Here is a 13,941-nt window from a genome sequence, read left to right on the forward strand (position 1 = left end):
AGAGCTAGAACAGGATTAAACATCAATTAGTATGAAAAGCAAATACATAGGTCAGACATACATTTGATCACTGATCTATTTTTAGATCACTATGCTCTCCACATGCATAAGGATAATTCTACAGAACACTTCAGTTGTACTCAGGCATTTTTTTTGCATAATCAAGGAATTCTTTTTATAAATAAGACAGTACATTATCTAGTTCTTTGTACTCCCCCACATCTCTATCTTACTTCTTTTCTTCTCCTTATATTTGCTTAGATTTAGAAAATTCCTTTTCCTCGGGCCTTCATTAATGACCTGTCTACTTTTAACACTCAGTCTTTGTAATAATTGAAGAATAGTACAGGTTAGCCAATTCAGCTCTTGTCTTTCTCTCACATCAGTAAGCATTTGTAATAGACTTCTTCTGTCTGCTCATTCCATGTTTTCTCAGGTGACTTGGTATCTATTGATGGACTTTTCATCAGTCCTGATGTCTAAACTTCACTGAGGTAGCTCACAGGCACATGAGATGCATGTCTCAAAAACACCCTCAGAGACACAAGTACATGAGACACAATCATGATTATTCTTGGAATCATTGGATCATTAAGGCTGGAAAAGACCTCCAAGGCCATCAAGTTCAACCTTTGACCCAGTCCCACCCCACTAAACCCCATTGCAAAGGATGGGAATTTGCCAGCACATGGAATGTGTGCACACCCTGACAGCAGGGAGACAGCACATACCTCATACAAGTCTGAAGGTGCATCTGAAGCAGGAGCAGCAGCAGGTGCACGTGCAGGTGAACGTAGCAATTTACGTTTCGGTGACTGTTTTGGACGACTCATATTGCACATGGAATTGTTTTATGACTAGACAGAAATGAAAAGCAACTTCAAAGATATTTATGAAATACTCTCTTTCAAAAAAGATTCATGAAGAAGGAACAGAGTCCTTCAGTTTTAATCGAAAATTACATATTGAAATTTTTCAAATTTTAAGGAAAGAGCAATTCTTTGTAGTGGATTCCTCAGCAAAACATGTTTTTTGCAGTCATTTTATAAAACTTCTAAACATCAGTAAATGCCAGTTTAAAAAAAAAATTATTTTTATATTCCCAAAGACTACTTAAAGTTAGTTAAATATTTTAAGTTACTCCACATAGAGTTTGTAATGGTATAAACTCTGGATATTACAATATAAAATCCTTCCATATTACCAAATTGACAGTGAAATAGTCCAAGTTGTGTGAACTTAACCTGTATTACTGGGGAGGGAAAAAAACCTCTAGATTTTTTTCATGTCTAGAAGGAGCCAATTATAGAAGAAGCTATTACCAGGATGCTGCTGGAAGAACAAATTATTCACAAGTACACTGCAAAGTGTTATACTACAAATGTCAAGATATCTGATATGTTTTAGGATTATGTTTCACCTCCTCAAGGTGACAATACTTTGAGATGGATTCCCAGGACTCCATACAAAGCTCTCTCGAGATATTTTTTCAGAATTACTAAGCCTCATAGTGTTTTAAAATGCTTTTGAACAGCAGCCTTCCTTAGTATAGGCCAAAATCTCACCCATAGTCTGTTCTGAGTTTCCTAAATCAAACTTGTTTAGGACATTCACAAGGAACAATTTCCTGAATACATAGTGACACTATGAGAAAAAGGAGGTGGAAGTGTGCTGTATCTGAACACCAGTGATTTAAATCACTGTGAAAGAGGAAGTTATTACCCAGTGCAATTATGTTTGAGTAAGATATACTCTTTTTTTTACATAATTTAACACACTTTTAGCACATGGGTTTTGCTTTCTGATGCATCAATGAAAATCAAGGCTGCTGGAACCCAGTTTTCTAGCAGACAAAATTGTGCCCTCTTCAATTATCAAAGTAGAGCCCATTTAAAAATAAAATAAAATTTGAGAAAGGGCTGATTTGATTTACCTCCTTTGTATTCCCCAGCATGCCTGCCCACACACAGAAATAAAGACATTTTCACTGCCAGACATAACTCATTAAAGAGAGCATGAATTCCTCTTGATTAATGACTAAAGGATTGGGCCTTAGGGTACTTTAAAAATTAATAAATGATACAGTTTATTAGGACATCCATTCATTCATTCTTAAAGGTGCAAGAGTCATTAAAAAAGCCATCATTCATCCTAAAACAACTCCTGACTTATATGCCAACTAACCTTTCAAACACCTAATATTTGAACAAAGAAATCTTTAATAAAAGGTACATTATAAAGGATTAAGTCCAAAGAATATTTAACAAGAACATGTGTCCTTTAATAAGTGTTCTTCCAATATGAAATCACTAACCACCAGTAAAGGCCAATTTCATCTGAAGTTTTGACAGTTATCGATCTTTCACAGTCACTTTCACAGAAGGAACTTACCCTCAGGAGACTTGGGCTCTGTGTTGGCTTTATTTTGCTTGGGCTTTTTTGTTTGCTTAGAATTTTTTGGTCTTCCCCCTCAGTGTGAACATCCTTGTTGTTACATGCACTGAAAAAGAATGAGAGATTCGTTTCAGGTACTACACAAGGTGTCAACCAGCTTCTATCCCAGCTGACAGGAAGAAAAAAAATCAGCTCTCACATTCCTTGTTTACAACACTAAGCTCTCTCTTCCTCCAAACCTCCATGCTCTTTTTTTCACCATTCCTCTCAAGCTCACTTTTCTCCTTAATCTTTCTAACTCCCCCCAGATATCCTTCAAGCAAGACTTTCTTAAACCCTGCCCTTTCCAATTTCTCCAACACCCATTTCCTCCCCAATGCCTTTTTCCTTCTGATTTATGTCCCAGGGACTCTGGGCCCCTCCAGCTGTGGTTTACAGCAGAACCACCATTAATTTCCAAAAAAGAGTAAGCCCATGTCAAAAGGAATGGTAAAAGAGAAAGACACCCTGCTTGCCTCACATGTTCACAGGATGAACAGGTGAGCAGGGTAAGGGCAGGTACGACCTGCGGGTGCCTTGTTACCAGTCCCTCTGCCTGTCACAGCTTGGTGAACTTCTCTGACACTCTGCCTTTCAGTCCTCAGCTTGGTTGCCCCAGTTACAGCATAGCTGGTGCTTGGAGACAGAATTCCCTCCTCCCTCTCCTCCCCTAGCAGAGAGGAAACAGCCCCTTTCAGGGTTGTGCCAAACTGTGGTCAGGGAGATTCAGTTGTGGAACCAATAAGGAACTGTACAGGCTCCTTTTACCTCAGAAAGTTATGAAAAATGTCCTGAGATACCTGAGATATTCTAGCTTTTGCATAAAAGCACTGCACAGAACTCCCAGAGCAGTAAAGGCTCTATAAACCCAAATTTTCTTAAGAAGAATTGAAAAAAGAAATAAATTCAAGATTCAAAATCTTGAATCCAAACACCTCTAACACTTTTCCACCATTCAAACTCCCTGAGGATCTGAACACAGCAGGTGGGATAGTCTCAATTCATCTAAGCCTGTAGGCATTTGCCTCCCACTCAGTCATCACTACATTCTGAAAGTCTTCCATCACATTCCTCCACAAATGGGAATTACAACCATCCCACATGAAATCTAGCATAGTCTCTTAATAGCTACCCTCAAGAGGGCCTTGTTCATGTTTTGCCAGCAGGAGTCCAATTTTAAACCCTTTCCCATCACCTTTGCTATTTTTCATCCAGTTTTCTGTGAGCTGTGGGAATGGCTGATACCCCTCAGTTAACAGCAGTTTTCCTTAGGTCTTGCTCTTACACCACCTACAAGTGGAACATTGTTGTTGGCCATAGTTCTTTAAACACAGGCCAGCAGTGCAGGGTACAGAACCAGCACTGCTGGTGCTTGGCTAATGTGTGCCATAACCCTCCAAATATTTCAGTGCTGGTTTGCAACGTGAGTATTTTCCTGCTAATTGGAGCTGACACTGGCATGAAGACAAGCTCAATTAAGCAGCAGTTAAGAGTAACTACTGTTCCTCTGTGCACATCAACTCGGATGCTTATATATGCATGCCCTTCAAAGTTGAATAATTTATCTCTGCTGCTTGAAAAGCATTAAAACCAGTTGTTTTGTATAGAGGAAGATTATATATGAATTTTTAGCAGAAGAGATAATTATGCATAGCAAGAAAATAATTTACTAAGAAGTATAAGACTATCTTCAAAACTGCAGCTATGGCATGCTTGAAAACAGCCAGAAATTTAAAATCTCCAGTATACTTCAAACTCAGCTCCATTAAACTTTATTTATAGTGCCATTATCACTGAGTTGTGTCAGACTACAATTTTGCCAGTTAGTTTTTCCCTATGCTCACTTTTTAAAAAAAGTTCACAAACTAACAAATTTATTATGATATACTCTAGTGTACCAGGAATATCAATCCACTATGCACTTATATAATATGAAATTAACACATTAAGAGTTCAAGAAAAATACACTTGCCCTGACCATCCTCTTCTTGCAGGTATCTCGTGCTACACTTTTAGACCTCACAGTCCAAATATGTGTTAATATGCAAATCCTGGTATCTGCAGAGATCATTGAAATCAGCACCTCAAGGACAAAGAGCTCCAACAGTCTGATAAGCCTAACCCCACATACTTCATAAAACCTCTTTTTGCATTTCCAAATTAAACATTATATTTATTTTGTTGCCTTTTAAAAAATAATGATTAAACCATTAACATTCAGTTTTGTAATATTCTCATAGGTGGCACCAATCAAAGCAGTCACGAGAAATACTAATATTTAATTCATTTTTTATTGCAATTTACAGCATGAAAAATTCCGTGTAGCAGAAGCTGGGAATTTACTGAAGCCTCACGCTTGCATGTTTACACCATCGTGATGTCTCTGGAGAACAGCCAGGCCAAACCATGGTGCGACACACCTCACCGAGCATCGCTGCTGAGAACAGTCCCAGCCACATGCTGAGACACTGTAGGAGCATTGCTTCTGCTGAAAACCCAGCTAAACTCTTAAAGCAATCACTCCGCACAGGGCACGTCTCCCCGAACAGGTTTGCCACGTGGCCATCAAAACACCTGGAGGCAGCAGGACAAGGTGGGAACGTGTGGGAACAAAAACCCGGCCGGGGGAAGGTGGTTGAGCCAGGTGAGGTGTTCCACAGCGGCTGTTCCACCGCTCCTCTCGGCGTGACTGAACACTCCCAGCCAGCCTGGGGACGGTGGCATTACAGACACCCACGGAGCGACACCACCGCAGCGGTGCCGAACGAGCCTCTGCACGCCTCCACAGCGGCACGGAGCGCAGATACCCTCATTTCCCGTCCTCCATTCCAAAAAGCTCCAGGCTGCATGTCCTCAAACAACACAAACCTCTAGGACACTCATGAGGGTGCCCGGACCGAGCGGCTGAGGTAGGGCCGGGGTGAAGGGCAGGACAGCGAGGGGGACGCGAAAGGACACCCGAGGAGCATCAGCCACGGCCGCCAAGCCCCGGCGGCCTCTGAAGCCCGGCCCGGGCGCTGCACGCCCACGGCCGCGCTGCGCCGCCACAGGCGGGCCCTGCCCGGCCCCCACGGGGAGGAGGCGGCGGCGGGAGGCCGGCGGCGCTCCCCCAGCCCCGGCAGGCCCGGCAGCCGGGGGCGAGCGGCCGAGCGGGGCCGCGGCCCGGCGGGCGGCAGCCGTAGGTGAGCGGGACATTCCCGGGGCCGGCTCCGCCAGCCCGGGCTCCGGCACCGCTCGGCTCGGCGGGAGGGCCGCGGCCCGGCAGCCCAGCGGAGCGGGGCCGTGTCCCCCCCTTACCTCCGGGGGACACACGCCGGGGACTCGCTGTTCGGCCGCGGCACTGATTCGTGGGGGTGGCTGCAGCGGGGATTAGGGGGTGGTTTCTGTGCCCTGGCCGCAGTTCTGGGTGCCCGGTGCAGGCCGCGGGCAGTGGCGGAGGTAACGCCCGGGCTCGGGCGCGCCCCGCGGGCGGCTCCTGCCCAGCGCTGCCGGCAGTGAGGGCTCACCCGCTGTGTGTGACCATGCCGAGGGCCCAGCAGGGCCCGCACAGTGTGGGCAGGGGGCACAGCAGGGACGTAGGCGCCCTGGTTCCTCGGGGTTGCAAACAGGAAAATGTATCCTCTAACCTGCCCCTTGTAAGGGTCCCCTTGCAACAACAGCTGGAAATTTTCTGGGAGGCTGCTGAGCTGAGGTTTCCTTGAAACTGCCACAGTTAAATATGTTCAGAGCATCTGGAAGCATTTTGCCTTAGTGTGCCGAGTTTTGAAGCTGTGCGGGGTATGCTCTCGATGCTGAGCAAAAGGACACACAGAAATAAGTCTCATCAGTGTATTACCGGTTTCTAGCACCCATAGCAACAAATTGTCCATGCAGGTGGTTAGAAGTGATGTTTTTACTGGTAAGTGAATACTCTGATGGGTAAGCATTGGATTAATGTTATAAAGGAAGAAGGTGAGAGTCACCTGTATCTTGCTACTTGGCTCTGGGAGTTTCAGAAGAGCTTGCAGAGACAAGCCCTCTGCATTAGATGTGCTTCTGTGAAAGTAATGTTTTAGACTGTGTAGCACTTTATCTGAAACCTGCATTCTCTCTTTATACAAAGGAAATATTTTGTTTTCAAAAAGCATCTGTATGAGCCTGTTACTAATTGTACCTTCGTTTTAAGGGAAATTGGATGGCTGAGTGAGAACTGGCTGTTCAGAAGACATTGTGGCTGAGGATTGATAACATGTCTAAAGAAATGCAGGAACTACAGAAGCATTGGCACTCCATGATGCAGACCATCCACAGCAACGCAAATGTGGGTCTGAATTGTAATTCTATATATCTATAAAGCTACTCCTTTTGTAACTATCAGGATATCACACCCTGATTTATTTAAATGCACTTCTTATTTTTTAAGTGAACACTGTGAGGCCTATGGGAAGGCCTGTCCTCCCACACCTTCAGTCAAGAAAGAGGGATGCCTGTTCTGCATTCTTGTATTTTAATGGCATAACCCTTTGAGATAGAGTGACATTTTAGTGAAATGGTTGTATTGTAAAAATGTAATGTATTGTAAAACTACAATACATTTCCCTTAAGAGAAGGGAAACTACTGCAATAAAATTCTAGTGTCTAGCTATGACTTCCTCTTTAAAAATATTTTAACTAGTAATATTATTAAATTCTTAAGAACATTTGGATATATACATGCCTGCACTATACTTAGGTCAAATAAATTAGCAGGTTCCAGATATTACTAAGCCATGGATAAAAGAAAAGCTGAGCATTTTAAAATGTTGCAGATTTTTAAAATTAACCAATAGAGGTGTCTAGTTCAAAATAATGGTTGCTGAGACCCCAGTGAAAGCTGCAGGCTAGACTGATTTATTTTTTTACTTGCTTTCAAGATTGGTTGCTTGTTTTGTGAGTTTGTTGTTTTTTATAATTCGTGTAAGAATAGAACTGGGAAGTCCAAGAAAAACATGTCTGTTGTTGGTAGAATTATATTTGCTCTGAAATTATTTTAAGTTACAGCAAGTCCCCATGCTTTTGAAACAGCGACGCAAGAGGTGCTCCCTATTCCAGCTGCAGACTAACAAAAGATCTATCATACCTGTAGTTCACTACAGTAGCAGTGATCTGTGAAAGGTATCTGTGACAAGATATTTTAAAAAATCTAAAACGTTTTTCTTTCATCTGCAGGTCGTTGCCTTTATGAATTCTCGCATTGGCCAATATTTAGATGACCATCCTTTTGTTGCCTTATCACTCCTGATGTTTATTGCAGTGTCAGCTGTTCCTGTTGGATTTTTCCTGGTTTTTGTTGTTACAACAGCTGTAATGGCCTGTATTGGTGTGATAGTCATGGAAGGTACTGTAGGAATTCATGGGTATACTTACCTATTCCCTTTTAAGGGCATGTTATCTTTTTCCTTTTTAATTCTTCCTTCTGAAAGTCTGTGTCCTAGCAATTGAAGATTTCTGTGTAGTGCTCAGGTCTTAGCAGTAGTAAAACTCTTAATACAAGAATAGTAATCTAATTAAGTGCAGTCTATACAGGGGAAATCCTATTTTCCTTTCTGATCTCAGACAGCAGGATATGCCTAAACCAGTTATCTTGAGCATGCATAGCTTTTATGGACATTAGCCAGATGAGGGAGGAAGGTGGTTTTCCTAAATTGTTTGAAATTGGGGTTACGGTAGAATGTCAGCTCTTCTATTTGCACATAGACTTGTTTTAATAACAAAGTGATGTTTTATTAGGTGTTGTCATAGCCATAGGTGGCATAGCCCTTCTGTGTGTGCTGTGTGGCCTGGGAGCCCTGTCTGTGGGAGTTTCTGGAGTGCTGAGTGTTTCTTATGTTGCACTTTCAACTCTGGTCAACTACTGGTGTACATCAAGGTAAGTATGGATGTCTTGATCCATGCTTGGATTTCAAACTCTGCAACTGTGCTATTGCATTCATTGTTCCATTTTTTTTTTTCCCTAAAGCAGCTACTGTTATTTAACAATATTTCTTGAATGCTTTGAATCTTGGGCTACCCTCATGGCTTAAAACAGAATACAGATGTCTGGTCATCAGTATGTATTCTAATGAGTGTTAAGTCATGCCCTTTTTCCTATTTGGGACAGAGGAAATACAAATGGTCTTTAAATGTGAATGTGCTAACAAGATATCAGGCAGTAAAATATTGTCTCACTCCAATGTGTCACTTTAAATGTCATTAAAATCCACTGCCAAGTAGAATTTTGTGTACAAGATGAACCCTTTGCAGTTTTTCCTGCATAATGACCCAGCTGTCTCTGCTTACCTGCATTTGTACAGTAGGGGAGCAAAATTGGTTGTAGATTTGGGATAGTCAGAGGACTACTTAAAAAGGACAGTGTGGTCAAAATAGAAATAACAGGTTTTGTAGGATGCTGCACCATGCAAGTTGGCAGTTGTGCCTCTCAGGACTCTGGGCTGGAAGCCTATTTCAGTCAGCATTGCCTCAACCAGGCAGCTGAGAGCAGGAGGCAGCAGCAGGCTGTGCTGGAGTGCCACCTGTGGCCCCCTGAAATACCTGCCAGGGAAAGAACCACAGTAAGCACTGAGGCATAGGGAAGAGCAAGAAAAATCACAGCTGCTCTCTTCTAGGCTCCCTCAGTTTGCTCCTTCAGCACAGCTGTGTTTGCACAGCTCTTGAGGACACACAAAGCTGCGTGAGACGGCAGCGGAGTGACAAAAGCATGGTGCAAAGCCCAGCTCCAGGGCATGCTGCCAGGTCCACAACACCGCCCACCAGTTCCAGAAGACTTCCATTTTCCATAGCATATCCAAATGCACAATCCAACCTAGCCACCAGCCCTGTTGAGCTACAGCTTTGATGTTAAAACAGATAAAAACATCTATTTTTATGTTCCCCTGTCTTTTGAGAGAAGCTTAGGTAGACCAGCAGCAGATGTAAACCTGTCTAGGACATCTCACTTTGCTCAGCTTTTCTGAGCAAAAAGTTAAGACAATCTTAGGGAAGAACAGACAATAAAACCATTCTTTTCTCATATACACAGGGGTCAGATAAGGAAGCAAGATGTTAATGGAAGTTTACCACAGAAGCAGCCTGTCTTGGATCTTTCTGCCAATATTGGAAAGAGTGAATAAGTAGGTTTCTCCCCACTTCATAGGCACTTAGCTGTACAAGTCCAGCCTTTGCTGTGTAATTGTCTACTCATCAAGCATTCAACCATTGTGTACTCCTGGAAAGAGAAAAATCAATATACATCTTACACTGGCACTATAAAAGGCATCTTAAGAATAACCAAGAAGCAGCAGTGCAGTATTAAGTATATGTGCATGATGGAATGTTCCACAGACTTTGGTAAAGGGATGTAATAATAGTTGGTACTGTGTTAAGTCAATAGCAAGTAGGTAGACTGAAGGGGGGGAGCTATTTGACTTCTCAGATATTGGAGTTCTGAATGTATTCTCTCCAGTACACAGCAGTGGTCATTTTCATACAGAAGTACCAAAGTTCAGAACAGTAGAAACATGTTTTGAATGTGGAAAAATATTCGTAAGCCTTAACAACCTTTGTTAAAGTAGTATGAGTACACCACACCAGTGCATTATGTTCATTATACAGGGAAAAGTGGGTTTGTTACATGGCATGGTCAAAGCTTTTATCTCCCTTTAGATATTGTGTTATTCCTAAGTGATATTTTCCTTCTTGTCATTGCCTCATCATATCAGGGCTATGCTTAAGTCTTGTTTAGGTATTTAAATTTCATGGTTTACTTCTCAGTTGTAACTCTGTGTATGTTATTTAAACTTCTTATTTTTGCAAATGCTATTATATTTTTAAGCATTAAGAACATATCTAAGTATATTAGTTTAATAAAGTGCTGTTTGTTTAACTAGATTGTCTTCTTAGTCTGTTCTATTCTGCAGTAAAAATATTTTTTTCACATCTCATTTTAGGAAGGCTACATTTAGAGCTGAGTTTTTATCTTAGAATAAAGTATTTTATATGGCCAACACTGCTGAGCCACAGACTGCAGATTACTCCCTTTCTCATGCCTGTGAAGGAAATTCAGATATCTAAATTAGTTTTACTTAGTTTTGCATGAACCAACCTGCTGCTTACCTAAAACATGGACACAGAGCCTGCCTGAGCTGTAATGTGCTTCACACAGTAGTGGTGGTAATAGTTTCAGCCCTTAGGCTAAGCTGGCCCCAGACTTCAGCTGTAAAATAATCTCTAGAAGATTTAGGAGCCCTTCATTTTAATGGTACATTAATTCAGCAAACATTACAAAGCCACATAACCAGCCTACCCTCAGGCAAGGCTGCCTGCAAGAGCTTTCCAGGAGGCTCCTCCAAAGACAGGGCAGTAAAGCCCTTAGACCTGCCTGAAGTTACAACACTTAATATCTTTATAGCACAGCTCATCCATGAACACATGGCTGGATCTTTTCCCTCAGTTTCCCTTATGCCTTCATATGCTGAAGAGTCATTGCTTAATAAAATCAGCAGACACTAAAATAAGTTAATCCAGTCCCACTCAGAGTCTGACCCAACATGAACCGTTTCCTTCTGCATTTTAAATTGATTTTTCATTATATAATTCATTCTGTCATCAGCACTTAGCAGGAGCTAAAACTGTGAATTCTCAGTTACCTGCAGGTAAACTTGGAACAGTTTCTTTCCTGCTGCCCTGACCTTTGCATGGTTATCAGCCTGTCATTGCAAGGCTTCTCACTGTGTCCTTTCACCAGAAGCTGCTTTTTGTGCAGTGCCATCGCTAGAGAAAGGTTTTCAGTTCAGAGATGCTGAAAAAAAACTAGGTCAGCATAGAGTAGGTGTTCTACTGGAGACAGTAAGGCATCCCTTAAAAGGAGGGCAGAGGTTGTTTGTGTCTTTGAATTATTAAAGACTGCAGTAGAGCTAAAAAGTCCTTTACAAGACAGGCCGGGGAGATGCTGCCAAGTCCCCTTTTTCTCAGCTGCTCTCTCAGCTTTCTGCAGAACAGCACCAACCCCACAAGAAACTGGGAGGAGATGCCCACTCCATGGCACCATTCCCAACCAGCTCCTCAGCCTACTCAGCTCACAGATCTGGTTCACTGCCCCTTTAGGCATAAACATACCTTAATAGGCAGCCACACTCACGGCCCTACATCGTAGGGGACCCCAAACATCCCATGTTTAAGGAGATTTGGAGCAACCAGCTATAGTATAGTCCCTGAAGCAGCTGCTTAAGCTCAAGCTGCAGGACCAATGCTGCCTCCACCTGCAGCAGGTTCCCTGACTTATTCCTCTGCCTTTTCTTGCAGCACCATTATCCCCACCTCACCCCACCCTCTGTCAGGAGAGGGACCTCTGCCTGAATGCAGGAAAGGAATCTTTTTTACTTGTAAAATGATCTTAAACTTTCCAGATAACACACTTTAACACAGGGACAGAGGGGCAGCAGCACACATAGAGAAAGAGAAAAGGAATAGATGTGTCTGGGCTCTAGAGTGAATGATGTACAAAATAAGAAACACAATCCTGTGTTTTCCTTGATTTAAATTAATTACATGAGTCTTCATTCAAATCATCCCTGCATTATATAGTTATATATATAAGTTAACCCCCCCAGAAACCAGGGACAAATTTCCTCTGACATGCCACATCTGAAGTCTTTCCCTAGGCAGACATTATCAGCCAGGGCAGAAACTAAGCAAGTGCAACCTTTTCTTTGACCTAGATGGATGTGCAAGCTCTTTGTCTCACCTCCTCAGGCAGTAAAAATAGTACAAAATACAGAAGTCAAAGAGGAAAAGTAAAGCTCTCACTGCTTCCCATACTGAAAGTACCCAAGTTATTTAAAATACTTGCACTAGTGCAAGTCTGCAGATCCATGTATGCAAGATACACAAGAAATGTTTTAGCTTATTGGGGTGTTAACTAGCGTGTTTACATGTCACTTAAACATTGTTCAGCAAACTCCAGCCATCCTAGAGCAAAGGTTAAAACTCCATCAATTAGAAACAAGGAACTTCTGTACCTGAACATGCACAAAGATCTTTTCCCCACACTTCAGAACAAAAAGGATGGAGAGAAGAAATATTAAGATTAGCTTTATTTGGGTCAGAGGAGCTAAACAGCCCATACAATTAAGTACAGCACACTGTCAAGTACATAAACCCTCTTCATCAAGGACCACTTAACCTGGCTTTTTCAGAAATACTTCATATTCCAGCCAAGTGCTAAGTCAACAAGACTTAAGTACAGCAGGTTGTTTGCTGGACAATAGCTTAAGTAATCCTTCCAACCCTAAGGTCCCTCAGGCCAATGACAGTAACTGAGTTGTAATTAAGCGGCTTCTGTGTGAGACTCAGTTTCACTGTGTTTATATTGTTATAATTTTGATTAAGTAATAGTATAAGGCCTAATAATCATGTTAATCATGGTCTCTGCTCCACGCTCTCTTTGCATGAAATACATATTAATACTTAAAATGCAGCCTGAAATTGCATTAATAATAGCTCATTAATAATGCCTAAGTGAATTAGGGGCTGTGGCAGACAAACCCAGAGCCTGTACTCTTTATGCACAGCATGTTTGACAAGCATCAGGGTCTGGCCACTGACTTGATCTGAAACCCTGCACAGAGACCACAGGGCTGGACTTGTGATGATCACTCTCCCTGCTCACACAGGGTTGCTAGATAGTATTTAACCTAAGGCTGTTACACTCCTACTACAACAAAGCACTTTCACTGTGTCACAGGCAGTTATATTTTATGTCTCATTTCCTTGACTATGCAAGGCAAGGTGTACAGAATAAGAACTGCATGAAAAACTGCCTCACCCCAGGTGGGCAGTGTTACACCTACAGACAATGCTGTCAGTATTGCAGACAAGACAGCTTTAGCTGTACTCACACCTTTTTTCCTCCTCCAGTTTGAGACCAAGTTACAAACTCCTGATGCCCCTCTAAGTACCCAGTGGAAATTTCAGCCATCAGAAGACCATCTCTGGCACCAGGAGGTCTATTCCACTTTGGTTTTTCTAGTGTCCTTCTAGCCTGCTATACACAGAAAAGGGAGGCATCACTGTGTGTCTCCTTCAGAGGCCTTTTGTAATGATCTGCTTCTCAAAAGGACTTTTTTACTGTCAAGTTTTAACACAAGCATTGGGTGTTGCTAAACAATTTCAATAAAGCCAAGTTTCAATTTCCAGGTAGGGTGTAGGGCTCATGTTTACACCAGCAGCTGAAAGAGCTACTCATATTGCAGATACTGGCACAACAGGGATTTTTAAAAACCCAGTTAAATGGAATCACAGTTGTGAACAATGATAAGCAATTCAAGAAAGGAAATCGGCTGTGAAGTCCAACAGGCATTTAACACAGCAGTAGTCAGTTTCAAAATAAAGATGCTCAGGAAATTAAGTATTATAATCATTGTTAAAGACTAATCTACAATAAAGAGACACTCAGAGGATGAGCAGTGTTGGTTTGCATAACTAGATGCAGGAGAGAGAATACATGACAGACAA

The 13,941-nt window shown here is 42.2% G+C and overlaps 2 protein-coding genes across 6 annotated transcripts in view; one reads left to right on the plus strand and one right to left on the minus strand.

The window, feature by feature from the left end:
• The window catches only part of DNAH3 (dynein axonemal heavy chain 3), a 53,767-nt gene extending 47,817 nt beyond the window's left edge, over nucleotides 1-5,950 (minus strand). The window contains exons 1-4 of one of the 2 annotated variants that reach the window (XM_023936708.2): nucleotides 4,406-4,491; nucleotides 3,629-3,723; nucleotides 2,392-2,500; nucleotides 732-857 (exon numbers count right to left, since the gene is read on the minus strand). In XM_023936708.2, coding sequence (XP_023792476.2) covers nucleotides 732-842 — 111 coding nt within the window. In that variant the 5' untranslated portion in view covers nucleotides 843-857; nucleotides 2,392-2,500; nucleotides 3,629-3,723; nucleotides 4,406-4,491. Of the gene's footprint in view, nucleotides 1-731; nucleotides 858-2,391; nucleotides 2,501-3,628; nucleotides 3,724-4,405; nucleotides 4,492-5,730 lie in introns of those variants that run through there. The other variant, XM_086854693.1, reaches the window with a different exon arrangement.
• On the plus strand, nucleotides 4,800-10,315 carry LDAF1 (lipid droplet assembly factor 1). 4 transcript variants are annotated; one of them, XM_023936705.2, is made up of 5 exons: nucleotides 4,800-5,342; nucleotides 6,599-6,733; nucleotides 7,621-7,789; nucleotides 8,182-8,320; nucleotides 9,470-10,315. In XM_023936705.2, exons 2-5 carry the CDS (start codon nucleotides 6,662-6,664, stop codon nucleotides 9,558-9,560), a joined length of 471 nt encoding a protein of 156 aa, XP_023792473.2. In that variant the 5' UTR covers nucleotides 4,800-5,342; nucleotides 6,599-6,661; the 3' UTR covers nucleotides 9,561-10,315. The 4 variants fall into 4 exon arrangements, with proteins under 4 accessions (XP_023792473.2, XP_086710837.1, XP_086710836.1 ...); XM_086854711.1 differs by having other exon boundaries at nucleotides 5,044-5,077; XM_086854710.1 differs by lacking the exon at nucleotides 4,800-5,342 and adding an exon at nucleotides 5,427-5,615.
• Nucleotides 10,316-13,941: the final 3,626 nt, after the last annotated feature.

Source organism: Cyanistes caeruleus, chromosome 17 (genome assembly GCF_971803275.1).
Source record: "Cyanistes caeruleus chromosome 17, bCyaCae1.hap1.1, whole genome shotgun sequence".
Lineage (NCBI taxonomy): Eukaryota > Metazoa > Chordata > Aves > Passeriformes > Paridae > Cyanistes > Cyanistes caeruleus.

What these genes read in the sequence shown, in the direction of transcription:
- LDAF1 (XM_023936705.2), top strand. Translation starts at nt 6,662, where the DNA reads ATGTCTAAAGAAATGCAGGAACTACAGAAGCATTGGCACTCCATGATG. An exon ending in TGGTGTGATAGTCATGGAAG is followed by an intron (nt 7,790 to 8,181) that starts GTACTGTAGGAA and finishes ATGTTTTATTAG; the next exon opens with GTGTTGTCATAGCCATAGGT. An exon ending in AACTACTGGTGTACATCAAG is followed by an intron (nt 8,321 to 9,469) that starts GTAAGTATGGAT and finishes TCATATACACAG; the next exon opens with GGGTCAGATAAGGAAGCAAG.